Consider the following 27,482-nt stretch of genomic DNA (forward strand, 5'->3'; position numbering starts at 1 on the left):
ATGTAAATGCACTGGTCAGTGCTGTGGACTATCAGCAGAGCAGAGTCCACGTGATATTCCTGAACTCAAACCATCACACTGAACTTGGAAGAATGTAAGAATGTTGTAATCGTTTGCCCCACGACCCCTCTGTTACACACACACACACTATATCTCTCCCCCTCTATTTCTCCCCCTCTCTCCTCCTCTCTCTCCGCGGTATTAGGGTTTTCCCACCCATAAATGGAGAATAACGAATGTAATTTTTGCTGGTGGACCCCACAATGTTTTACGGTACTGTGGTGTCATATTACCACATATGCAGTGTCACTCTAAAGCCCAAATTGTGAGCGGCCCGGTAATTCTGTTGAGGCTGTTAACAGCCGTTACTTACCCCAGTGAAATTAGAAGTGTGAGGCAACACTGGAGTTCCACGGTGTTTCACCTCCTGCTCGCGCGCAGAGTCTCAATGCAGCACCTGGGCAAAAGCGTAAAATCCGATTTCCGTATGTTGTTTCTCCAAAACTCCGAATTGCTGTTACTTTCCTGTCCCCTAATAACCAGGATCCCAGGCAGGTCATGGTAATTCTGGTGCGGGGAAATAAGGAAATGATCACGGGTCACGAGGACCTAAATCTGCAGTGATTGTAAAATGTGTGATGATGCCAATGTCACACATTTATAGCTCTACAAGGACTGTGTACACGAGGGCCAAAGTGGAGAGGGGTTCATGTTGTTGCACAACCTGAATCTCTCCCTGTGGATACAAGAGAGCCACCAATAGTTTAATAAATACTGCGAAACTTTCCTTTGCAAATAATCCTTTGCCTATTAATGATACAATAATTAGACGCCCTCACCCTCCTGCGCATGCTCTGCTTCTGCTGTCTCACTAGCAAAGCCTCAGCACTTTTCAAGCTGAGCCTCATCTGCTACCAAATTGCGACCATCCACTTTGTCAAATATTATTGATCATATCAAATGCACTTAGGTACGATGGGGTTCCACTCCTTTGTCCCGCAACGACTCTGATTCGTACTGCACTCTTTGAAACCTCGTAGTCAATAACAAAAGACATTCACTTTATTTGGAATCTATTGATATTTTGCTTTTTTCAATAACTGGTCCTTTTTCCTTTACTTTTTTGTGCCTCGAGGCTGCCTCATATATCTCCACAAGTCAAATGCCCATACAGTCCATGTTTTCTTAGGTCTCTTACCTTAGGGATGTCATGGGTAATATGATCGTTAGGTTTCGCCTGTCGAAAGCTGTGCCCCGCGCAGCTTTTCGGCGCAGGCGAAATCTTATGTGTACAGTATGTGTGTGTTGTCCCGCCCCTCTGTTCCATTGGCTAGCTCCATAAATGGAGGCTAGCCATTGGAACAGAGATCTGTTCGTCAATGCCGGAGCAGATTCGTGGGCGTTCCCGAGAATTTTAGGCTTTTGCCCACGTCATGCGGCGGTGGGCGGATGTTATTATTTATTTTTTTGGACGCCATGTTTTGATCATTTGCCGCCGGAAGATGTCCAGGTGAGTGCTGTTTTATTTTTCTTGCCTTCTTGTGCCCGTTCCCGCCCCCCCCTCCCACTGTCCGTGTGCCCGTTCCCACCCCCTCCCGCTGTCCGTGTGCCCGTTAACCCGCACCCCTCCTGCTGTCTGTTTGCCCGTTCCCGCCCCCCCTCCCGCTGTCCGTGTGCCCGTGCTTAATGGCCCTTTCCCCGCCAAGCAAGACATATTGCTTTCGATGGCTCTTTTCCTTCGCTAGCCTCGCGCCTGAGAGGGTGGGTGGCCGGGGCTGGCACGGGGCAGCCTGAATGCGTGCTGATGAGGTAGCTGAGCGGGTTAATGTTTTCCTGGAGAGATCTGCTTATCACTTGGACGAATCGCTGGGAAAGTGTGTCCGGGAGGCAATACAATTAGCGTTTTGTTAGTCGGCTTATTGTAGCCATTGTTGTTAACAGCGTTTAGAGGCACAGTGACAGCTTTACATATGGTGTGTTTGCATATTGATAAATCTTCAGAAATATACACGCACCTCTTTCTGCACCCTTCCACGCCGTAACTTCCTTTGCGGCACCCAGTAAGCTGGTGTCCCTTCTGACTGGATCTACCCAGGTGGAGTTGGGGTTTACAAATGTTTTGCCTGGTGGGGCGGAGTAAAACTCGTCATCTCCCCCGCACTCCTTTCCGCCTCTCTTGTTAGCTTACACTTCGCCAACAGTTTATTCTTACCCCAGTGGCCTCTGTTCATTAATCTCGTCCCCTCCCTTTACTGTCCTCTCTTCTTTCCCTGGTGATCCTTTCCTGCCTGTCTTCACTCCATCCCCATCCTCTGCCCGCCGTTGGCTCTCTTCTCTCGTCCTCTTTCCTATCTGTCCCTCGCGTCTTTTTCACCCATAAGACTCCCTCCCCAGCTCCTCCCAATTCATCAGTCCCGTTCACACTTTTTTTAAATGTCCCCCTACCTTCCCTCTCTTCTGCCCTCACTCACCCCTCTGCCCCAGCCGTCCCCTCTCGCGTTTCCCCTCTATTTCCTTGTTGGTTCCCCGCTCTGCCTTTCCCTCTCTTTCTTCTCCTCGCACCCTACACAGCTCAACCTCCTCCATTCGCCGTCCCTCCTGCCCGCTCACCGTTGTCCTCACACACTCCTCTCCATTTCGGATGCCCCCTCCTTTCCTTTCTCCCTCCCATCCTCTCACATCCTCCATTGATACATTGTACTCGCCCTATCTTTCTTTTGCTTTCCTCTTCCAAATGTACCTCTTGCCCTCTCGGCTCATTCCATGACCCGCCGCTACCCCTTTACTCCGTCCCCTTTCCCTCTCTCTCTCTCTCTCTCCCTCTCTCTTGTGCTTTCTCCACATCTTTCCCTCTCAGCTTTCTTTCTTCCCTCTTACAGTTTCGGTTTCTCTCGTACTCTCACTCTCTCTCCCCTCCTGCCGTATCTTTTCCTCTCACCCCTCCTCTTTCCTCGCTCAATCTGTGCCCCTCGTGTCTGCTCTCTCTGGTCACCAGAAGAGACAGCGCCTCCCACCGCCGCAAAAACGCCCGCCATAGAAAGAGCGCAAGGGACAGGAAACGAATAAACAAGGGAAGGAAAGACACACAACCAAGAGTGGAACACTTAAAGCTGCTCCAGAGAGGGGGAGCCGAGCAGGTCCGCCTGGAAATGTACATGTGTAGAGACACTTCCTCGGGAAGGTCCCCCCTCCCCCCGATCAGACCCTTTCAATTATTCAATAGCTAGAGCAGACCAAGTGACTGCCAGGTGCAATACATCAGGCTTAGGAAGGGCTTTCATTAGATTCGGAGAGATTCACGCTGCTCTCTCCCTCCATCCCTCCGCCCTCACTCCTGTGTGGGTGGCTCTGTGTGTGTGTGGGTGGCTCTGTGTGTGTGTGTGTGTGTGTGTGCGTGTGGGTGCAAATGCAATAGGTCTCACATTTGCGAAAGATTAAGCTATTGGCATTGTAAATGACAATGCCATTTATTTATCTGTTTTCAAAACCAACACATAAATAAAAAAATTTGTCATTTACAATGACAATAGCTCTAACTTTTACAAAGGCGAAACCGTTGCATTGTAAATGCTTGTTACTTCCCTGTGCTCAAGGAGAGAGAGTAGGCCTGTCTGGGAATGTTTGTGTACTGAAAGAAATGTGCACTGGAAGTAACTATGATTGAAGTACAAATGGCAACACTTAATACTTATTGTGTTTAATAGACAGAAAAACTGTACTTTCATGTTAACTTGCATTGATGTAAAATACATATGGAAAAAACCCAAAGTATTAACGAGTGCAACAAAATTAATCAAGCATCTTCTGCTCACTTTGGGAGTGTTGGAATGTGGAGATCCAGTGAAATAGGGAGGTCATCTCCCTTGACATGCCCTCAATTAAGCACTACATTTACAGCTTTAGGCCTGTACAGCTTTAGGCATGTCACTTACGAATCATCCACATCATGCGTTTAAGTCTAATTTTAACTGAAGCCAACAGACCCTTCAACATTAAATGCATTAAAGTGCTTGGTGCGCGGCTCCCCTGGCTATGTTACACGGCTCACCAGGGAGCCACAGCGCACAGTTTGGGAACCTCTGCCCCATTGGATAACACTGAGCCTCAGCACTCTGCACCTGGCCGTCCTAGTGCAGCTGAGGGTGTTCGGAGTTCATGCTCGACCCTGGGGGAACCCTGGTTCTAACCCCAGAATGCAAACTCCCACATATAACTACTTACCTGCAAATTGGTAACTTCATTTCCTTCCATAGGATTACATAGACTGCTTTCCCTTGAAAAAATGCACTGTGTTGAGTTGGTTTTGTATTGAACTTTGAAAAACTGCAAAGAATTTATTATTATTGGGTTTTGTAAAGCGCGTAGTCACCCGTAAGAAATTTAAAATTGCTTACTAACCTTTTCTCTAGTAAATGTCCTAGTGTGATATCTAGGTGTATCACACTGAGTAGAAAATGTAATCCAGAAAGTAATCTAAAGTAATCAAAAGTAATCTAACTATAATTTCCACTGTATGGAAAAGATTTACAAACCTGTAACAAAGTCATTTTCATTCAGCATGCTTGTATTGTTCAACCTGCATTGAAAATTATCAAATACACTTCCCTGTGCAAGCCTTGCTTGGTTTAGGAAATAATTTTAACTAAATATTTTTATTCATATCAAATTGGTCTGAAATCAGTCTTTGAGTGTGTGACATCATTTGGAGACTGAGTGTGTACAACAAATGCTTAACACTACCCAGTGTTAAAGCCTTACTGCTAGCCCACACTACCACATATAGAGAGTAAGGTGCTACCTATGTTTACCTTTGGGGTTCCACTGGCCACTGTGCACACTATACCTCATTTTGGTATAGTATATACAGGGCCAGCTTCCTATACTCCTGGGGTCAAACCAATCTGCCAGTAGCCTGATGTCAAATCAAAAATACTGAGAAATGTGGCTGCCCCAACCTGTCAATGAATTCACCAGCTCTAGGAACTGGGTGTGCATCTGTCTTGGTTACTGCATTGAGGCACCTATAGTCCACAAAACCTCAGCTCTTGTTTTCCACCCTTGGAAGGATGTTTTGGGATTAACAACTGGGCTGGCCTCAGAGCTCTCAGAGGGTTCAATGACTCCCAATTCCAGGATCTTGCGGACTTCAGCTCTGATGCTTTCCTTAACTTGAACAGACTGTCTCCATATTTTATTTTTTACAGGTTTGTGCCCCCTTCCTTGGGGTGGGTACACCCCCATTATGCCACCCTCCAGTGGGAGGAGGGTATACGCCTCTCTCTGATTGGCTGGGTCCCCCCATCTACAAGGTGACTGGGACAGAGTTGTGCTTCACCTCACCTCCCCCAGCTGAGGGATGGGGTGGCATAGGTGGGCACACCTCCTTTCCTCACTTGGTTTTCCCACAGATTCTCCCACCCAAAGTGGGGGTCCCAACCAGTGGGAGCCAGTTGCTGGAATTAGCAAACGGCTGGGGTAGCTCACAAAGGCGGCAAGCCTTTGAAGCTTCTCCTTTGTTGACCCTGCCCATTCTGGGGGAGGAGGCTTAGCACCTCGTCCCAGGATGTGCATTGTTTCAGACCCCGGGGAGCAGCAGACTCTCGACCCAGGAGTCCAGAAACATGTCTCCTGGTGGCAGCTGGCTAGCAGCCACTCAGACTGGACACTAGTGTTAGATCTTTTTTCAGGGGGCATCTCTAAGATGCCCTCTGAGTGCATTTTTCATTAAATCCCACACTGGCATCGATGTGTGTTTAATTTGCTGAATTTGCTGAATTTGCTGAGAAGTTTGGTACCAAACTTACCAGTTTTCAGTAGAGCCATTATGGTATTGTGGAGTTTGTAATGACAAACTCCCAGCACCATATACTCTTAATGGCAGTACTGCACTTACAATGTCTAAGAATTGGCTTAGACACTGTACGGGTTCAGGGCTCATGCACCACTGGTATAGTGCACCCAGCTAGAGGGGTGGCTGACCTATGCCAGTGGTTTGTAGGCATGGCACACAGGGTTGTGTGCCATGTCGACTCTTCACTTTGTTCTGCACCAAAACACGCAGCCTGCAAGGGCAGTGTGTAGGAGTAAAGGAACAGGGCCTCTAAGGGTGGCACAATAAGCGCTGTAGCCCTTATAGGCCTTCCCTGGCCACAGTGCCCTGAGGGTACCTGTGGTACCATTTATAAGGGACTGACCTGTGGCCAAAGAGTGCCAATTGCGTTTTGTCTCAGTGCAGTTTTAGGGAAAGAACATAGGCCCTGGGTACCTGTTTGTCAGGAACCCAGGGCACACTCAAAGCACATCAGCAGTTTAGAAAAAGGTGGGGGCAACTATGCAAAAAGAGAACACTTTCTAACACTCATCCCTACAGCAGGCCTACAGCAGGCAGGGTGCTTTATATTTCATGTGAGAACATATCTGCATGTGCAGATATCCCCCTGTGATGTCCATGTCGATTCTGGGACTTTGCCAGTGAACAGGGAAGCCATCTTGAGTATATGTACTGGGCACTGGTGATTACAAGTTCCCCAGCTATATGATGACTATCAAACATCTCGTATTAATAAACCTGCGTTGATTCCATTGGTGCATTTATTAATACGTGCACTCAGGTGGTACCTTGTATGGCCCCCTGTATTTCAACCAACCTCTAGTGTGCTGGCTGACTGGTGTAGACCAGCCTGAACCACAGACTGGTTTCTGTCCCATGTCCTGGTGAGCGTTCACGCTCTCGGAGGTTGGAAACAATGCCTGCTCTGGCCGGAGGTGTTGTCACCTGCTCCAAGCAGGGTGGCTAATAATCAGCATTCAAAGGCCTCTGCTGCCTTTGCTATGCGACCCCAGCTTCCCCCAGACTTGGGAGATTCCACCTTCTGCCATGAGGCCCATTTGGCACCAGTACAGCCGGGAAAATGAGCCAGTCAGGAGCTGTGTTCACGATTAGGCCAGTTCCACCCCCAAGGTGGGCTACATGATGTCAACACGAAAAATAGAATTCCACCATCTTGGTTTTTGGTAGAATGAGGCTCACTGGGTCAGCGTTATGCCCACTTCCCACAGGAAGTGGTCATATAGGGCGTGTAGTCACCCTAAAGGTAAGTAGCCCCTGCCACTCCCCTTAATGCCCTTAAATTGAGTATCTAGGTGGCACCTCTGATGCCAGCAAATCCGATCCGATGGACACAGCAGAAGAGGACAAAAAAAACTGCACCATTAAGACCTTCTTCAGAGTGGAGTTTTGCACTCTCAACCTATGAGACCGACAGCCACAAGGTCCTGTAATGTAATGTAGGGAATACTTATATAGCGCAGCTGCCACCCAAAGGGTATCCTGGCGCTTAGATTATCCATCAGCCATTGAGTGTATCTAATCTGGAGTTTGGTGAGGGTCTAATCTGTGGGAAACAGTCTGGTTTTCAACTCTGTCCTGAAACGTGACAGAGTATTCAATTGTCTAAGCTCCAGAGACAAAGTGTTCCAGAGTCTGGATGCAATAAAACTAAAAGATCTGCCACCCATACGAACTTTGTTGACACAAGAGACACAAACCTGGTTGGCAGAGGAAGAGCGCAGGCATCTAACAGGAGAATACCATAGGAATTCCCTCTGCAACAACTTAGGCCCTGTTTTATATGCTGCCCTATGGACAATACAGAGTGCCTTATATTGGACTGTTTGCGCAATGGGCAGCCAATGTAAATCCTTTAGAGCAAGTGAAGCAGAGGCTCTGCGTGGTCGACTTAATGCAAGCTTAGCTGCCATAATCTGTACTCTTTGCAATTTTTTTTATCAGGGAAGCTGGGGCACCCAGAAGAAGGGATTTGCAATAGTCCACTCTGCTTAGTACGATATTCCGCACCACTTGAGGTCTGGCTGAAGTAGAAAAAAACTAGAGTATTTTCCGAAGAGCTCGAAGGAGAGATAGACAACTGTTCACAGTTTTGTTTACTTGAAAATCCATTTGTAAATTACTGTCTAACACCCCTAGGTTGCGCACTTTCTTAACGGGTGATGGAGGATTGTTAGCAGAGACTGAGCAAAAGTCTGCTGGGAGAAGTCGAGGAACTTTACCTGCAGCACAGCAGAGAACTTCATCCCCGTTAAATTGTAGTGCGTTCTCTCTGCCATTCGCCTCTTTTACGCATACAGCTGTGGAATTTCTCCAGAGGCACTGCTTTATTGCCCTCAAAGGAGAAGACTAGCTGAGTGTCGTCCGCATAATTTATGACATCAATGCCAAAGGATTTTATCAGAACGATAAGTGGACGAAGGTAAATTAAAAAGAATTGGGCTGATAGCCGAGCCTTGTGGGACCCCATGTTTAACTTCTCTATTCTGAGATGTAAATGGCGACATGGTCACTGCCTGCTGCCTGTTTGGAAGATAGGACTGCAGTCAGTCCCGAGCCCTGCCCACAACACCCATCTCCTCCAATCTCTTAATCCGAGTCTGATGATTAACTGTATCGAATGCGGCCGACATGTCAAATAGCACTAAAATGGCTACCTGACCACTGTCAGCCCACGTTCTCAGGTCATAAAAGACAGCCACCAAGGCAGTCTCGGTGCCATGTCCAGGGCGAAACCCAAATTGGACTTCGTCCAGGAGATCATTATCCTCTGCAAATTTTAAAAGAGATTTACTCACTAGCCTCTCCAAGATCTTGATCGGGTACGGTATCAGGGAGATGGGTTTGTAATTAGCGGGGCACCGGGGGTCCAGTGTATCCTTCTTTAATAATGGGGAGACAACGGCCTTTTCCCAACAATCCGGCACTATGCCATTAGTTGGGGACTGACAGCAAATTTGATAGAGATGCAGAAAAAGCTCTGCACCAAACAATTTCCACAATTTATGTGGAAGTGGATCCAGGGGGGAGCCTGAGGAGATCCCAGCTGCGATAGCAATAAATTCCCCTTGTAGGGGGACCTGGAATTGGTCCTTAAGTACCATATGTTCCCTGAAAATTGTATTGCAAGTTGTGCTCCAGGTTATTGTAGAAGTGTTACAAGTGAACCGGTGCATATCGTCCTCTGGAGATTTTAGCCCCATTAAAATATTGTCCATTTTTTTCATCAAAAAAAGACTGCTAGGCCATCTCACAGTTCTTGTGTTGCTGGAATTTTAGATTTTGCACAGTCCGGGTTGGGCATGTCTCTTACTAGGCTGAATAAGGTTTGAGCCTTATTGGATGAGAGTAAAATGGTTTCCTCAAGATATTTAGCCTTAGCTTTGCCTATCATCTCTCTATAAATATGTAGTAGATTTTTTAGGACTATTTTATCTGTCTCCAAATAGTTCCTCCTCCATTTTCTTTCTGCTGGTTTGCAGCTGACCTTCATCAGCCACAGCTCTTCATTGTACCAAGGAGCAGACAGCTTCTTAAAGCTTTTGGCTTTCCTCAATGGGGCTAGCTGATCTAAGGAATTAGTGATTTGATGACACAAATTCAGATAGTTCTTCTCCACTGATTCATGGTTATCGAAAATATCATTATCAACAAGTCGAGGGAGTGATTTTAGCATTTTAGTCCATTCCCTACTAGTTCGTATAATAGTCGGTAGAGAAACGTGTTTTTGGGGATTAGCCACCGTTAGGGAAAAAAAGTACCAAAAAGTGGTCTGTCCAACTTAATGGAAGTATCTCCTTAACAGCTACATCCCTTTCACTTGAAAAAACAAGATCCAGCACATGGCCTCCCTGATGAATGAGACACAACACCTACTGCTGAAGGTTGATATTCTCACATGCTTGACAAAGTTCTTTAAAAGCTGTATCAATGCCATTCTCCCTAGAGATTAAAATCTCCAAGGATCAGTAGTTTGGAATTAGAATGCAACTGATTGTAGATCACATCAATCAATTCTTCATAACAGTGGGCAGCTCCACCTGGTGGTCTGTAACCGAGTAAACCAGAAAATAAAGGACCACCAGGATCCTAAAGTGAAAACCCAAGTAATTAAATTCCCTGAACGTCCTCTACACAAAGTGGGGTAAGGTTCCAGGTATCTTTATAGATAAATCCCACCCCTCCACCTCTCCCATCCAGCCTGGGTTTGTGACAAATTTTATAACCTGGAGGGGAGGCTAAACCTAGCTCAACTTCTCTGTCTGCCGTGTCCAGTTTTCTGTGTGAAATAGAACATTCAGGTTATGATGTCCTAGTTGTAAGTACGTCTCCAGATGATGTTTAGCAAGGGATCTTACATTAATCAGTCCTACTACGTACTAGCCCATCCAACCTACCCCCTCTGTACCCAAGCGCCACCGCCTTGGTTCTCGAGAACCGGATGTGCTGATTTGCTTTCAGGACCCTTGTAAATCAAGTCCCCCTCATAGGGAGCACCCAGACTTGTCCTCAAGTCCCCCTCTGCAGCCTGTCTGTAGGTCCGTCCCCCCTCCCAGTGTAGCACGTAAGGCTACCAACCCGACCAGCACCTCTGCACCCGGAAACACCAGGTCTGTAAACTCTAACTTCTGGTGGTACTTTGTACCTTACCCCCTACCATCTTAAGCCCTGAATGGGATCCCCCTACGCCTACTGCAAGTGCCTATATACCGGATACGTCTTTTTCTCCCTTTGGAAAGCATTAGGCGTAAAGACTTATTTAAGTTAACATATTACTTACCAGTGAAAGTCGATATTTTAAAAAGTACTTGCCTGCATACCAAGTTTGTGGTATGAAAATTTTCATACTTTAAATTATTTTTTTTTTTTTATTGATTTCAGATTTATTCTTGAGTCATTTATTTCCTGTTATTTTTTTATTTTATTTAAATATGTTTTATTGAAACACTTGACATACAAGTACAATTCTGTGAGCAATATATGTGAGGAAAACAGAGAGTCAGTCAACTCGCACAATGTCTGTGAGAACGCTGATGACAGCCGAAGACCCAATAAGTACAAACATCAGCAAATTACATAAGCAACTGCAATGGGAACAGTCTCGGCGTCTACATTAAATGACACTTTTACTTCGCACAGCAGCATATATTGCGTTATACTTCCCACCAGAGTATCCGGCCCACCCTATCAAACCGGGTGTGCGCTTCTGTTCGACTCGCCCGTATCGCCCGCAACCTTCCGCATTTATTTCCTCTGTTATTACAACAAATGCATAGCACTACCCTCTGATGAGCCGAAGCTGCTCGCCCACACTACCACAAAAGAGATCATTTTGTGTTCATTTATGACCTCCGTAACAATACGAGTTGCCTGGACTGTGAACAGTGTACCTCATTTTGAGACACTATATAGAGAGACAACTTTCTACATGAACATTTCAGTTTTCTTTCTCTAGCCATTATCCCCTAAAGATGTGAGGATATCTCTTTAAGACTGGTCTTATCTGATTTTTATCCTAAAAGGACCAAAGAGTAAATGTCCCGAAAACAAACATAATGTGCTTTAGAGGGAATCTAACTTTCAGATGTCCGTCCTCTCCAGCATTTGTCCTACTGTGAAGTCACACATTTGTTAAAATAATTACCCTCTTTTAGATGATGATCTAAAACAGTTTGTGATTTGTCAGTTAAGGTCTAGTTCCCTGTTATTAAGATTGAACTACTGAAAATCCGCTCCTCAACCCCTGGACATGTTTCATATTAATGTTTTCTCCTTTAAAGGAAATGTTTGAACACACCTGCTCCTATCCCTCCCCTTCCATATCCCTCCAGACTGTTTTTTTCCTCTAACCTGTGAACTTGTTGGGTGTCATGTTCTTACTGCATATTGTCTTTACTATTTCTATTTAGTAGTTAACTTTTCAGTCTTTAGTATCCAGGGCGGCTCTAGGGCAGTGCAATCCATACCACTTCACGCTGACTTCTGAGGGCGCTGTTGTCAAATATATAATTGATTTAAAAGTCCTCTTCAGCCTTCCTTGTCGCCAGCAATTTTCAAGCAACAGTAACAATGTCAAGATAACTCTAGTGATTAATGAACCTGCTGAGAGGGAATAGAGTTTTTTATAGCGGCGGTTTTGACTCCTAAAGTAGCGCTGTGGGTTAATATGCCTGCTGCAAAGCACGTGTTCCATGTGGATCACAGAAGTTCATATAATGTAAATAGTTCAGTGGGTTACTGCTTTTGTCAGAGATCCTCTTCTTACTTGTAATTTATACATCAAAATCCTAATATAGCACAGTGAGCTATTAACTGCCATCAAAGAGCTGCATGGAATCTGAATAGTATGATAGAGCGTTATTGTTTTTGCCCCAGTTGTTTATCCTAATGTTGCATAAAAAGGTTTATTTGAGTAGAAATTAATTCTTATTATTAAAGACAACCTCCAACTATATTGGTACTTTTAAATTCTGAGATTGTGCTTTTCCAGATCAAGCACTCCTTATCTATATTGCCTAACAGTATGGATGACATCTGACTCCTATACCTTGGAATCCTCTATCTTATTTAACATTTCCTATACACTGATTCATTGTTTTTGTGCAACGTGTGTGTGATGTAAAGTGTTCGGACACCCTACACTGGTATGAGTTGTGCTAGAAAACAAAAGAAATGCGAAAATAACAGTTGATGGACAGAATGCAGAACAAGGTCATACATTCACCCCAGTACAGAGATCTGGGCCTAAATCCATCATTTTTTTGCTCACCGCACCACCCCAGTTCAGACATGGCCATATGCAAATCAGCTTTGACCCAGTGCCTCATAGGAACAGTCCAGCCCGAACTGCCAAGCTATGCCTTCCCTGGACCGGAATCAAGCATCCTAGGACCGGTTTCTGGCTATCAGCCGTCTTCAGCCAGGATAGCTCGACTCCAGTGGCGTGGAGAGCACAGAACTCACGTCTGAGCATACCCGTCCCACTCGGGGTGACAAATGCGAAAACAGTTGATGGACAGAATGCAGAACAATGTCATACATTCACCCCAGTACAGAGATCTGGGCCTAAATCCAGTGTTTTTGCTCACCACACCACCCCAGTTCAGACATGGCCATATGCAAATCAGCCTTGACCCTGTCAAAAGCATGTGAGAGATAGTGGTTATTTAGACTTGAGGGTCACTGTTAAAGGTTGGTAGTCAGGGAATTCATGGAGAAGAGATCAGTGGGTGGCACCAACAAACCTAGTCGCACTGGGCGCCACCAGCGCTAAAGCTGGCCCTGTTAGCTTTTCAGAAGCTTGAGAGCGTAACAAAAGACAGTCATGATGAGTGTGTCCCTTCTCTTGGATTTGCCCATGGTTATGACTGAAATAGAACACATGATCCCTTTAAACTGAAAACCTCAAGAACTTTATGAATAATCAGAAGATATGAAAGATTCCTCTGGGTAGCCATAGGTCAGCTTTTCCATGATACAGGCCAATGTTTACTGAACAATTTTCAGCAACAAAAAAAAACACACAACCTCACAGCTTTGAGGTTAAAGCGAGTTTTAAGGTTTTTTTAGACACAAAGGTACACTCGCTTGACTTTTCGAGGATGCACCACGATTTCATTAAGTATCTGGTATTTTGGCCCTTTTGTCCTTTTGGTGTCAGTGCACATGACAATCGTGCATCCTGTGGACCAGTGAGGCATGGTTTAGAATCCGGAGCAAGGCTATGTTCAATTCAATGGGGCATGCCATGTGTGCCCTCCATAGTGAGTATGCTGTTTGCTCCGAGGGATTGCCTTAAGACTGACTGTAGTAATAGCATCTTAATTTAAGGTGGCACAACAGGCCTTTTTATCTGTTTCCTTCTTGAAGCAGTTCCGCTACTGGTTTTGCCTGTTAAAATGGTCCATCCAGAGTTCCTCAATCTGGTCCTTTGCTGCCTTCAGTGCACACAGTTAGGATGAGGAGAGATACCGAGAGAAAGAGAGGTTGTTGTCACAGTGTGATTTACTTCATATCTCTACTGCAAGCGAGGTTTACAAAATGGTGGTTAATGTTAGCCTGCCAGACTGATTGTGTCCATTGCAGACATAACAATCTTGGGGCAGTAGCAAGACTAGAGCATGTGGGATGATGGCAGACTATTTGGAAAGTGCAGGAATAGCCTTTTGTCAGGTCCTGCCCTTCTCTGCCCTTTTGCTGTCACCCCATCAGAGTAATAGTTTGATCGTACTGGAGTACAGGAGATGGTCTTTGACTCTGTTTCTCTCAAAAGGCTAACAATTGTAAGGTGTGAAGTCTTCTTTCCCTGCCTATGTTTAGGGTCTCTCTGAGCAAGTTTCCCAGCTCCTCCCCTTATTTCTCCTCTTGCTTGAAGACCAAAACTATGGCTGGCATGCCCAGATATTGATTCACAAAGTGGCAGAATAACCTCAAGTCATTCACAGATCTGTGCCAGTGGAATTCACATACTGTCTGCAAATATGTTATGAGAGGGTGAATAAAACTTCAAGTCTGTGTTCTGGGGATTCTCGTTAACTAGTGTTGGGAGCACTTTTCTGGGTGTTGAAGGATCTTCTGAGGTTCACAGTTGGTGTCGTTGACTGCCAGATTGCCAGGCAGGTTAAGGGACATCACCTGAGGAGTCTTCAACTTTATGCTGAAGGTGATGAGAATCTGCTTTGTCTGGGAAGCCTGTCATGTTTCTGGAAGTATACCTGTAGTAAGAGTCTTTGCTTAATAGAAACCAAACGTGGTTGCTTTGTGGAGGAGAGAGATAGCACATAAAAGTGCCATGGATAATTGCATTGTGAGGCACTTGGAACTGTGCTGCAAAGATCTCTAGTGAGCCCTGGGCAGGTGGAGCACCTGTCCCACAAGCTGCCTCTTAAGAGCATCTGGGGCCTCCTCCATTGCACAGGAGCGCTTGGTGGGATTCAACTGACCTTGATCATTAATCAAGCAAAGCACACTGCCACTCCCTGACCCACCTGTGACAGTGACCTCCTTCCCCATCTGTGACAAAGTGACCTCTCCTTCCCCCTACAAAATAGCCCAAGTGCATGATAAATCGAAAACCACAACCTAAGGTTTTAATATGACTGAAAGAACTGTGAGTGGTGCTGCATTGGGTGTGCTGGCGTGAACTTTAGATCCATTCACTATTGTGACACAGGGGATCCTAGAGCATAGGCTTTGGGGTTTAGTCCTTCAAATTGATTTATTGGATGGTGGCACACCCCCTTACTCAGCACATATGGGAGTTGGATCCTCCTATTTGGGCCGTTGGTGGTTTTTGTTTGCCTCTGATGGCAGCCTGTGGATCTGCAGCTTTACCTGGCTCAACATTGACCATCATTTGAACCTGCAGTAGCGGATGAGAATAAATGGGGCCAAGCCAATGAGGGAGTTGATTGGGAGGCTGCCGAAGAGCAACATTTCACCCACTGATTCCCCAGCACTGTTATTAGGTAATTGGTCCTTCTGATGATTTCAGCAGTAGTAACTCTGCCTTTTTCAGATGCAAATCTGGTCATGCCCCCATTGGGATAGAACATTCTGGCATAGAAAGCTTATGGACTGACAATTGGTGTCAAGGAAATGGCCAAAACCGAATCGTGTATTACATTTACACCTGATCTTTCCTATAGTATTGCCATTGCGATTAATGTATTGAGTTGTGCAGTATATTTTGCATGCTTTACTAAGTTAAAGCACTATAACTGGGAATTATTTCAAGAGCTGCTGAGTTCAGAGTATCTAACCCACACCTGCTCCCTGAGTAATCTTTGAGCTTCTTGAACTGCTACCTTGACATCTAATTGCCAAACATGTGGTAGTAGGTCGACCGCCAGTACAACAGAGGTAAAAAACAGTCCTCTCGATTGAGACCTGGAGTCTCGGAGTAACCAGTGCCTATCAAACTTGTTCCAGTAAGACTTTTGAAAAACATTGTGCCAACCTGTTGGAAAAATAACGTTTTTAAGGGCAAAGCATAACAAATTTTGAAAGAACACCAGTGTCCATTCTTTTCTAAAAACATCAGAGGTTCCCTTTCTTTTTTCTGTACTTTTCTGGATCTGGATTCTCCACAAATTGCAACTAGTTAAGATACAATGATACTAAAGGTCAGGGTTTAAACCCAGTCTCATTTGTGATGGGAAATGTCCATAACCGACCTCCATGCCATTTGCCTGGGTTGTGATTACGACTCAGAATCCTGAGAGTCGTGTCAGAGCAGGCACCATAAGGCCATTAAAGAGAGAAACGTAGAGTTTGTTATGAGGTCAAGGATAGTAGAGGCAGGCATAGATATGTACTCTATTCCAAGGTGTAAGAAAGGGCCCTCTTCTTGCATGGTTGCCCCCACTTTTTGCCCAACTGCTGATGTACGTTGAGTGTGCCCTGGGGTCCTGCCAACCAGGTACCCAGGACCGATGTTCTTTCTCTAAGCTGCATTAAGACAAAACACAATTGCCACTCTTTGACCTCGTCAGTCAGACTTGAAAATGGTACCATAGGTACCAAGGGCACTGTGGCCAGGGAAGGACTCTAAGGTCTGCAGCACTTATTGTACCACCCTTAGAGGCTCTGTACCTTTATACACACACACGCACACACACTGCCATTGCAGTCGACATGGCTCACATCCCTGTGTGCCACGCCTACAACCCACTGCCCTGGCATAGGTCAGCACTAGCTGGGTGCACAAGTGGTGAGGATACAGGTGCATGAGCCCTGTACCCCTACAGTGTTTAAGCCAATTCTTAGACCTTGTAAGTGCACTAATTCCATTAAGCGTATATGGTGCTGGGAGTTTGTCATTATGAACTCCAGAGCACCATGGTGGCTTTACTGAAAACTGGGAAGTTTTGTGTCAAACTTCTCATCACATTAAACCCACACTGATGCCGGTGTGGGAATTAATGAAAAAATTCACTCGGAGAGCGTCTTAGAGAAGCCCCCTGAAAAAACAAACTAACTCTAGTGTCCTGGCTGAGTGGCTGTTCGCCAGCTGCCAGCACCAGACATATTTCTGGACCCCTGGGTCAAGAGCCTGCTGCTCTCAGGGGTCTGAAACAATGCACATCCTGGTATGAGGTGCCAAGCCTCCTGCACCAGGATGGGCAGGATCCATGAAGGGGAAGCTTCAAAGGCTTGCTGACTTGGTGAGCCACCCCAGCCATTTACTGCTTTCAGCAACTGTCCCCCACCAGTTCTGACCCCCCACTTCGGGCAGGAGAATCGGCGGGAAAACCAAGTGAAGAAGGGGAGGTATACCCACCTTTGCCAACCTCACCCCTCAGGTTGGGGAGGCGAGGTGAAGCACAACTCTCAGTCCCTGCCATCTTGCAGATGGGGGGACCCAGCCAACCAGAGATAGTCATATGCCCCCTCCCACTGCAGGGTGTTATAATAGCGGGTGTACCCACCCCAAGGAAGGGACCCATTGGTCCCGACCTTTACTTACCTGTAACACCCCTAAATCTAGTATTTCGAGGCAACCCCGAACCTTTTCTCCTCAGTCAAGAACCGACCTGAAGAAAAGGAGTACCTAAGAAGCTGTGCTGCACTAAGACGAGGAGGACGTGCACAGTCTTGGCCCCAGTCCTACCGGTCTGTCCGCACCTCGAACCTGCTTCAGCGAAATCCCAGTGTGTCCTGCAGTCCGCAGCCTTCAAGAACCTGAAGGATCTGCCCTGCCTTCCAAAACCAAGACTTAGTCTCCCATGAGCACCGGATTTGCTCACCCACAGTCTCTGGCTCCGGCCAAATCCGCGAGTCTGCACCACTCTGCACCTGACATCAATAGCCAGAGTGCGAGTGGCCCAACACCACGAGGCGGTCTCCCTGGCGGTCTAAGAACTGATGATCTCTGACCTGCCTCGAATCTCCAATCCACGCCTGCAGCCCCTTTTTTGAATGATCCCCCGACTGCCACCTGAGCTGGTAAGAAAACCCGACCCCCAAAAACACCCCTGCATCTGATGACCCCCGGCCCTGGGGGGCCCCAGCCGACGGTGTCCCAGCATCCCAACTTACCTCTCCAACTGGTGGTCACCTTCAGGAGATCTTTGTCCCGAGCCTGCATTCTTTGTTGCAACCGGAGAATCCCCATTGAAGACAACAGTGTGCACCCGAAGCAAAACAGCACCGGGCACCCAGCCACACCTGCGCCACTACAGGTGCACTTTGGGTGCTAACTCGGATCCCCCTTTGCCCTGACTCTAACACCAGGAGCTTTGTCCCACAACCCACTGTAGTCTGGAAATGTTAGTCTTCAAAATTCTTCATGACGTTGTGCGTAAATTAACAGGGATTCGCAGGAACCACTAACTGTCAAACCCAAACCTGCAAGAAGGGACCCCACTGTAAAGAAAACATTTTTATGGTATTTTATTTTATGCATTGTATGGCCAGGAACATTAATCCAACAGTAGAATTCAATCTACAAATTCTTTAATATTAACTGTTTATTTAAGTTGGAAAACTCGGGGGCTTACTGTGCCTCCTTAGTCAATCTGGAACCGTGTACCGTTTGACAGCACCATAATATTTGAACTGAAAGCAAATTTCATGCCTGTTTTGGTAGAGCAGATCTTTCTTAATATAGGTTTCATGATTTTTCCACGTTCAGTGCCATTAAACCTTTATAGTTCTTGCTTTGGTACAAAGTTAAATTTAAAATTTGTGACTGTGGATGTAAATTGATAGTGATTTAGAAGTTACCACAGTAATCTATAGTAATACGTTTTAGACAGTTGAATATTGATTTCTACTCGTTGCCCTTGATAGGTGAAGGCATGTTTGGCTCAGTTAGATAGGTGTTATAATGTTAAGTAGAACTGAAGTTTTGGTCCTGGATTGTAGAACTGTTTAAGATACTCGAAGGAATGATGTTTCCACTACAGTACCATTTTGGCACTGCAGCTGAAATCTAACGGATCCATTAAATCCTGCTTTTTCACTGAATTTGAAATGTACTTTGTGCTGAACATAATTTTATTTATTTTTATTTGTTTGCATTTGTATGGCGCACAGCTACCCAACAAAGGGTTTCCCGCCGCAACAGATCCCAGTGTCAATGCGGTTACAGGAATTAGATGTTGAATAGCCATGTTTTTAGGGCTTTCCTGAATTTGATGTAGCTTAGTTCAGACCGCAATCAATAATGATTCACTGGTTGCCAATACGTCTTATTACATTAATGTTCTTGAATTGCAAGTGTTTAGCCTTAACTTAGAATATGAGCAAGATTGACAATTAAAATTATTTTAATAGTTAAAGAAGAGCAAGAATCTGCCGAAGAGATGAATGATGATGAGCCCATTAAAGCTAAGAAACGGAAGTAAGTGGGTTGTACATTACTTTGAGTGGGGATTGTGTTTTGGGAGCTTAATTATGTGTTTGAAAATATTTGTCTCTAAATTCATACTAAAATGTCTTATATTGTGCTCTAAAGCCACTTGTTAGAGTAGGCTGCATTATGTATTTTGACAATGTTGGTGTATGCAATCTGTTAAATGTTGTTCATGATTAAGCTAATCTGCACTGTTGTCTTTGAATTTCAAAGGTGCCATTGTCTTAGTAATGTTGTCTTCAGTCAGCAGGATAAGTGATAATGAGTCCTATTTTGAAAAAGTTAGCGCACTGATAGCGCACTTTTAGAGCTATTAGGTTTTTTTTTTAATTAAATCTATGGTGCAAAACTGTGAATGGAGTTTGTTTGAATAGGAACTTAAGTGGTTTAACAATGCAATTCAGTTCATGATTCCTCTCTGCACAAATGACCTGGAATTTTTCGAAATTGTCAGTGCCTGATTGACCTTCTAAATTGACATAATTTCTTACTTTAATCTTCAGTTTACTTAAAATTCTTTTGCATACTTCCATCGACCATTTTTATTCCCCAGTCTGTACCAGCTTTCTCGTTGATGGCTTTCTACTGTCTTAGGCTCTTTGGTGCCCACTAATTTTTCAGAAGGGGCATGGCATCCAGTGTAGTTAACCCACATTTGCGGTACTTTTCTCATTCGCTCTTCTGACTGTAAATGTAAACTTGCTTTAGCAGGAGTTATTAAATGTTGTTGTTTAACTGTAAATCCAAGGCACTTGCACAACTGTGGCTTCTTCAGTGTTCTTTTTGTGAAACCAAAATGGCCAGTTTGAGATGTATTGCACACATCAGATTTATTTAAAGTCCGATTAGTGATGATACAGAAGTCCTTGTCCACCAAATAGAATTTTTTTCTTTCCTGTTAAAGCTGAAACAATCTCCAAGTCAAATGCAGAAAAAATTGCCTCCTACAGGTATACTATTATAATAATCCAATGCAATAGGTGCACTTCTTTTAAAGTCCAGTTTATGCTAAGTCAGTCTGTAGTGTTCCATTTTAAAGTGTTTTTGTCTGTTGCTGCAATTTTCTGCTCTTTTTTAGTTATGCTATTAATATCAATGTTTACTCTTTCTGTTGATTACCAGCAAATTACTGACATTTCTGGGGGATTGAATTTGACAGTGTAAAGTAATGTCCCAAACTGTGCTGTCCATGACCAAAGTGCACAGGTTATTACATCACAAACTTATCTGATGTTTATTTAAGGAGAACCCGGTGTGCTTTTCTTGCACGCCTCTTTTGAATGTCAGAAACTTCCATGCATACTGAAATTAAACTGAAATATACTACGTGTTGTTACAAATAAGTCACAAAACTATTTCATACAGCAGTTCAAATGGCATTTTGTAAACTGAAAACTAGATTGCAATGGCTCTTTAAAGATGTGTAAACATCATTGTTGACTACACTATTTCTGCTTAGTTCTATTTTTCTTGATCTTGCAAAAATTAAATTATTTCTGCTTGATATTGTACCGGCAGATTCCTCACCTGTTGAAGATCCCAGGTGCAAAACTAGATCTGGAAATGTTTCATACAATGTCAATAGGTGGAGCTGACTCCATCTCGATACCAGAAGTAATACTATTTTGACCTCACTGGAGCCATATATCACCCTTCTGGCTTTTTGATGTCTAATCCCTTTTTCTGCACCCTTAGACTCAGATCCAGAGCTGCTCTCTCTTTTTTGTTAGCATTTCTTAACCCTGGAGACAGGATGGTAGCTTTGAACCTGCAGGATGCCTATTTTCATATCCCCATATTTAAAGCAGATCGACTCCGCCTGCTGTTTGTGGTAGGACAGAAGCATTTTCAGTTTGTTGTGCTCTCCTTTGGTCTTACAGGCCCCTCAGGTTTTTACTAAAGGAATGACGGTGGTAGTGGAGAAGTGTGGCTCAGGGGTTAGAGGCGGCAGACCCGGAAGCTGAGATTGGTCCTGGACCAGGGTTCAATTCCCCGCCTCGGCGGGTCTTGGGCTAAAAATTCCACGGACTTGATAATTCTCGCTCCGGTGCCTTCTCGACTCACGGGTTCACACTCTGCGACTCTGGGCAATAGCTTGCTTAATCTCCACAACAGCCCCTCGCGGCGGGATGCCTGACTTTCACCTTGTGGATACCCTGCTATCTCACAGGGGAATACCAGGACGGGTTCCCTAAGCAAGCGCCGGGAAACCCACTGCGGGTAGCTGTGCGCTATATAAGCTCAAATACATTTACATCAAATACATTAGCAGCACACCTAGGCAGTCAACCACCACCAGACTATGGCAAACTCAGGTCATTCTTGGGGTTCACTATCAGCGGGCCAAAGTCTCACTGGGCTCCTCCTCAGGCGCTCTCCTTCATAAAAGCCATTCTGGATGCATTGCAATTTTGTGCTTTCCTTGTGGAAATGAGAATCCAGGGCATTCAGGTAATGATCCTGTTCTTTGCCCTTGATTTCAGTGAGGTTGACTCTCTGGCTACTGGGACTGATGGCATCCAGCTGGTCATGTACATCAGGTGGCATATGCTGGCTCTGCAGTGGGATTTGAAGTCTCAGTGGGTCAAATATCAAGAGGACCTATCTGACCACTCCTGGATCTCGGAGGAGAATACAATAGATCTGCACTGGTGATTACAGGACCATGATTGGGTGAGCAGCCAATCGCTGTCCCTACTCCACCCAGAGTTGACAGTAGACCGATGCATCCCTTCTGGGTTGGGGGAACGGGTGACATCTAGGAGAGGTGGATATCAGAGGCCTGTGGCATAGGCTCAGCTCCATAACAACTTCCTGGAACTGAGGATCATGCGCTTGGTGTTAAAAGCCATTCTTTCATCAGACTAGTGCAGGTGCTTGCAGACAACACCACTGCCCTGTGGTATTGCAAGAAACAGGGTAGTGTGGGACCGTATGCCAGGAGGTGCTAGGCCTCTGGGAATGGCTGACAAGTTCAACCATCAACGACCAGTGGATCATGAATGGCAGCTACCCCGAGGTGTGGCGCAAGGTCCGTTCCGCAAATGGGTAAGACCTAGACTCTGTCTATTCACCATGTTGAGAAAAGGCAATGTCCACAGTTCTGCAGGTTGGACCTTACAAGGCGCCTCTCGTCAGTGGACACTTTCTGCCTAGATTAGATTTCTAGACTCCTATGCTTCCTCAGTGATAACACTCCTGCCCAGAGTTCTGAAGAAGATCAGGAACGACTGGGCCAAGTGATCCTGATGGCCCCAGTTTTGGCACTGAGAGTATGGTATCCAGAACTCCTGGGCATTTGTCCTCCGATCAGGCTGTCCCCCCGAAAGGACCTGCTGTCTCAAAAAGAGGGTAGTGTTCTGCACCAGAGTGTTCCCAAACTCCTCCTTCATATTTGGAGATTGTATAGTGACAGCTGAACACCTCCGACCTGCCGAGACAAATTTGTGGTTTGGTGCTGTGCACGTCAGATTGACCCCCCTCAAGGCCAAGTTAGCTGACGTTCTGTTTGTTTGGTGTCTTGCCCTTGAAGGCTTTGCTTAGGGCACAGTTAAGGGTTACCTTTTGCCTCTCATGGTTCTTATGGTTGATGGACCAGCCCTCATTAAAGTCACTAGTTGTGATGCAGTTTTTGATGGCCTTGAACACCTTGTTTCCTCCTTCTCATTTTGTAATTCCGCCGTGGGACCTTAACTTTGTCTTCACATATTTGATGCATACTTTTTTGATCCGCATCACAGCTGTTGTCAAAGCGCTATCCTTGTCGTCATCACTGCTGCGTGATGAGTAAGTGAGCTTCAGGATCTGTGTACACCACCCTCATTTCAAAAATTGTGATGAAGTTAATCCATCACCCTGCTGGTGTTCTATAATATGCCTCACCCCTATAAGGATGAGGAGGGACTTCATCACTTGGACCCCAAAAGAGTGCTGAGCTTTTACCTTGATCATACTAAAGGACACCTGTCTTTTGCTGGGTTCACTGCTGTGGAAAAAGCCAAGGCAGTGCAGAAAAGGATCTTCTCCTGTTGGATTGTACTCTGCTTTAAGGTCTGCTACACATTGGCCAAAAAACAGTCTCCAGAAGGTCTATGAGCCCATTCTGGATGAAGCTACTACCACTGCGTTGGCACATAGAGTTCCTGTCCTGTATATATTCGTGAAAGCTACATGAGCGTCGCTCCATACTTTCAAAAAGCACTACTGTCTGAACAGCCAGTTGCCCCAGTATTGGAACTTTCATAGATTCCCATGCTTTGTATCATTCCCCCGTCTTCGGAATGGGAGCCTCTGTAAATAAAAAATACCATAGCAGTAAGTACAAAAGCTAAAACTAGGCCTAGGCCTCATCTCATTTTGTAGCTTGTCCACCTCTTTTTGTAAAAGAGACCAAAAATTCTGCAACAACCAATCAGAATAGCCTCACCACTTAGAACCCTCCTGAGAGAGCCTCAGATTTTTCTACCGCACGCTGTGCTAGGGAGTCTCCACTGAGCTCTGCTCAGATTTCTCTTCAGATTGGATTCTTTTCCATTTCTTCAACTTTAATGTCTGACAAGGAGAAGAAGGCTTTATTTAGAGCTTGTGCTACTTGTTCTTAGAAGAGGCTGTTTGTGGAGGACAAGCATGAGGACTGTATCTACTGCTTGTACCCGGACCACAAGGCCACAGATTGTAAGATCTGCAGGACATTCTCTACAAAGACCTTGAGAGACAGGGAAGGCCGCTTGCTGACTTGGCTCCAAAAAATGAAGTCACATAAGGAGGTTTTGTCATCTGACAGTGAGGATTCTTCCTCAGCTGCGTCCTCCAGAAGATCCAAGAAGAGGGGTAGGTCATCCCCTTCAGCATCTATGGGAGCCCCCTGTGAAAGCCTTACAAAAGACCTCTGATAGGTCTGAAAGGGCTAGTCCCATAAAATCTCCTCACTGAGGTGTAAAGGAGAGTCTGGGACATACTGATGAGACAGACAGCTAAGAAGGTGAAGAAAAGTTTCTGTAACTTCTCCATCTGAAAAGGAGTAGGGAGGTAAGAAACCTTCTGCTGTCCCTCAGGACTGAAGATCTGACAAAAAAACCACGTCCGTCGACGACGAAAACAGCCGGTATGTCTGACGGCTTCCAGAAAGGACTGAAGTTCAGGTACGGCATCGTCGACAGGCCTGTCAACGGCATTGATATCTTCGTCAACGTTTAAAGTACCTGTTTCCTGCTAGTCGACGATGGTGTTTACATCTTCGTCGACGGTAATGAAGACTAATATAGTGTCGACGACGAGGACAACGTCGACAACGGCGGCCATGATGATTATGATGTCGAGCTAGTCGACGACTCAGTCGGCGATCAATCCACCGTCGACGACCAACCCTCCGCCGACTAAATTCACCTCTCCGTCGACGGTCCAGTCGACGACGATTCCGACGTTACTGTCGACGACCAGTCAGTCGACGTCGTCGACTATTTAAAAGGTCCGCATATCTATAAGAAGGCAGCAAATTACCCCAGAAATGACATCTCCTCGGCATGTAACTCCTTTGCCTCCCACTTTGCTTCTGGATGACGAGTCTGATGAAGAGGAGGATGGTCCTTATGGGGACGCTTATAGCCCATCCCAACTACAGGTGAAATATCAAGATTCGGACTCTGATGAGTGCTATACTGAGGAGCGCCAGTTTGTTCAACAGGAAAGGCCTCCACAAAGAACACGGCAGGATATGGTAGCAATGCCGTCATCTCTTATAACAGACTTGCAATTGATGTTACAAGTCTACTAAAAGAGGTTTCCGTCGCAAACTGCGGAACAGCAGGAGCGTCCTCCTTCTCCATCCATTCCTACTACTCCTGCAGTGGTAGTGACGCCTCTGGTTACTCGGGTTACAGGACCTGAACCCAGAGAGAGCTGTCAGGAGGTTGTGACCGTTCAGGACGATGATGTCTCATCTGATGGAGACCTTCAGGTTGACACTTCTCATGACCCAGATATAGGTTGGGACGATGATGTCAACCAGGATCCTGATTCACCAGTGCTGGATACTGCAACCTCTCCTCCAGCTGACATTGGAGGTTTCCATAATCTTATGGAGAGGGCTTCCAAGAGATTTGGCCTTCCAATTACGACGGTGCAATCAGACTGTTTCCTTTACGACTTCAAGGAACCTTACAGAAAGTCCATTCGTTCAATTCCAATAATTGAACATGTATGGTCGGAAGGCACTAAAGTGATGCAGAATCCTGCGACAGTTATCTCTGTTCTTCCCCGGCTGGAGAAGAAATATGAAGCACCGGACGGCAGTCCTGCTTGTCTGACTGGTCAACCGAAGCCGGACTCAGTCATTTCCCAAGCGGCGCAAAGCAAGTCCAAGAATCATTCGACACCACTTACAACACTGCCAGACAAGAAAGGGAGGCGTCTGGACAATGTGGGAGAAAGGTTTTCTTCTATGGTCAGCCTCCTGGTTCGAGCTGCTAATGCTCTTGCTATCTTGGGCAGATATGATCGCCAGATGTGGTGTGATTTATCCCCGTTTGTGGACCAACTTCCGGATGCAGCGAAGGATGAAGCCAGGAAGACAATGATGGAAGGGGAGCGTTCCTCTTCAGAGGTGATAGATTGTGCTATGGACATAGCAACAACAACTTTCCGTGCATTGGCGGGTTCAGCAGTTTTGAGGCGCCAGGGCTGGCTACGGGCAACCTGGTTTCGCCAGGTAGTCCAAAATAAGATCTTGGACTTATCTGACGACAGAGAGATGCTTTTTGTAAAGCATGTAGATGATGTCCTTCAAGGCATCAAGAAGGACACGGACACGGCAAGGTCCTTGGGGTCATTGAATTACCGCAAAGTTCCTTTCAGAGGTGCGAGAGGGAGAGTTTTTCCTCGTACAGAGGTGGCAATCAACAACGCTACTCTTTGTACTCTGTCCTCTCAATCTTACAAGCTGCAATACTCACAGCGCCAATGGCAATCGGCGTCTTTCTCTTGTCAGCAACCAAGAGGACGTCAAGGGCGTCAAGGGAGAGACAATTCTAAACGACAATAGCGGCTTCATGTCTCTTTCTACTGTTCCTACCCCTCCGATAACATCAGTTGGGGGCGGGATTTCTCATTGTCTACGCAGCTGGAAGGTCATTACATCAGACCAGTGGGTTCTAAATATTATTCAGGGTGGCCACACTTTGGAGTTTCAACAACTTCCTCCAACCAGGGCTCCAGGCGCCAACGAGTTGAAACATCTAGGACTTCTACGTCTCGAAGCCCACCAACTTTTCATCAAGTGCGCAATAGAACCTGTACCTCACTCCCAGAGGGGGAAGGGTTTTTATTCCAGGTTCTTCCTGGTTCGAAAGACAAAAGAAAAGTGGCGCCCAATATTAGATCTAAGGGAGCTCAACACCTATCTCATAAAACTATAAATCAAAGATGGTCACCCTTCAGGATATTCTACGTCTACTGAATCCAGGGGACTACATGTAAACCCTGGATTTAGAAGATGCATAATTCCATGTGCCAATCCACCCAGCTCACAGGCAATACCTACGCTTCACAGTAGGCAAGAGCCACTTTCAGTTCAGAGTGCTTCCGTTTGGTCTCAGGTCTGCACCAAGAATATTTGCGAAGGTACTGGCTCCGGTGGCGGTGTTTCTCAGAAGACAATCTCTAGAGGTCTTTCCCTACCTAGACGATTGGCTGATAAAAGCTCCATCTTTCCAGGCAGCTTCCAGAGCGGTCTCAAGCTGCATTCAACTTTTCAACCAACTGGGCCTGCAACTCAACAAGGAGAAATCGATCCTTCTTCCATCCAGGTCTGCAAAATTTCTGGGCTCTATTCTGGACACAAATCGCTGCAAGGCCTTTCCATCGTAGGAACGTCAAAACAAACTTAGTCTGTCAGCTCGTCTCTTGCAAAAGAGGAAGTCTCTGTAGGTCCATCTCTACAAGTCCCTGCTTGGATCGATATTATCCTGCATACCATTGATTCCGCCCTGCAGGCTTCGAATGCGTCCTTTACAAGAGCAACTGGACAAGCAATGGCACCAGGCAGTAGGCTCGTTCGACGACAAGATCACGGTGACATCAGCAATAAGAAAAGCAAGCAGCTGGTGGTTGGTAAAAGACTATAACACAATAAAGGGGGCAAGGGTGGGAAAATATTTAATGACCTTGCATTGTCGCAGTCCCTATGACTATATAACAAACAATGTGCAACAATGGGTCAACGTAAAAGTGCAGCAAACTATGTGACTATGCGTGAAAGGGGGGCACTATTCCTGAATCCCA

The 27,482-nt window shown here is 45.7% G+C and overlaps 1 protein-coding gene across 1 annotated transcript in view; it reads left to right on the forward strand.

The window, feature by feature from the left end:
* LOC147659167 (uncharacterized) overlaps positions 1-19,197 on the forward strand; it is a 372,891-nt gene extending 353,694 nt beyond the window's left edge. The window contains exon 11 of the mRNA XM_086951924.1: positions 19,127-19,197. Coding sequence (XP_086808050.1) covers positions 19,127-19,197 — 71 coding nt within the window. The remainder of the gene's footprint in view (positions 1-19,126) is intronic.
* Positions 19,198-27,482: the final 8,285 nt, after the last annotated feature.

The sequence above is a fragment of the Lissotriton vulgaris genome, unplaced genomic scaffold, assembly GCF_964263255.1.
Source record: "Lissotriton vulgaris unplaced genomic scaffold, aLisVul1.2 SCAFFOLD_990, whole genome shotgun sequence".
Lineage (NCBI taxonomy): Eukaryota > Metazoa > Chordata > Amphibia > Caudata > Salamandridae > Lissotriton > Lissotriton vulgaris.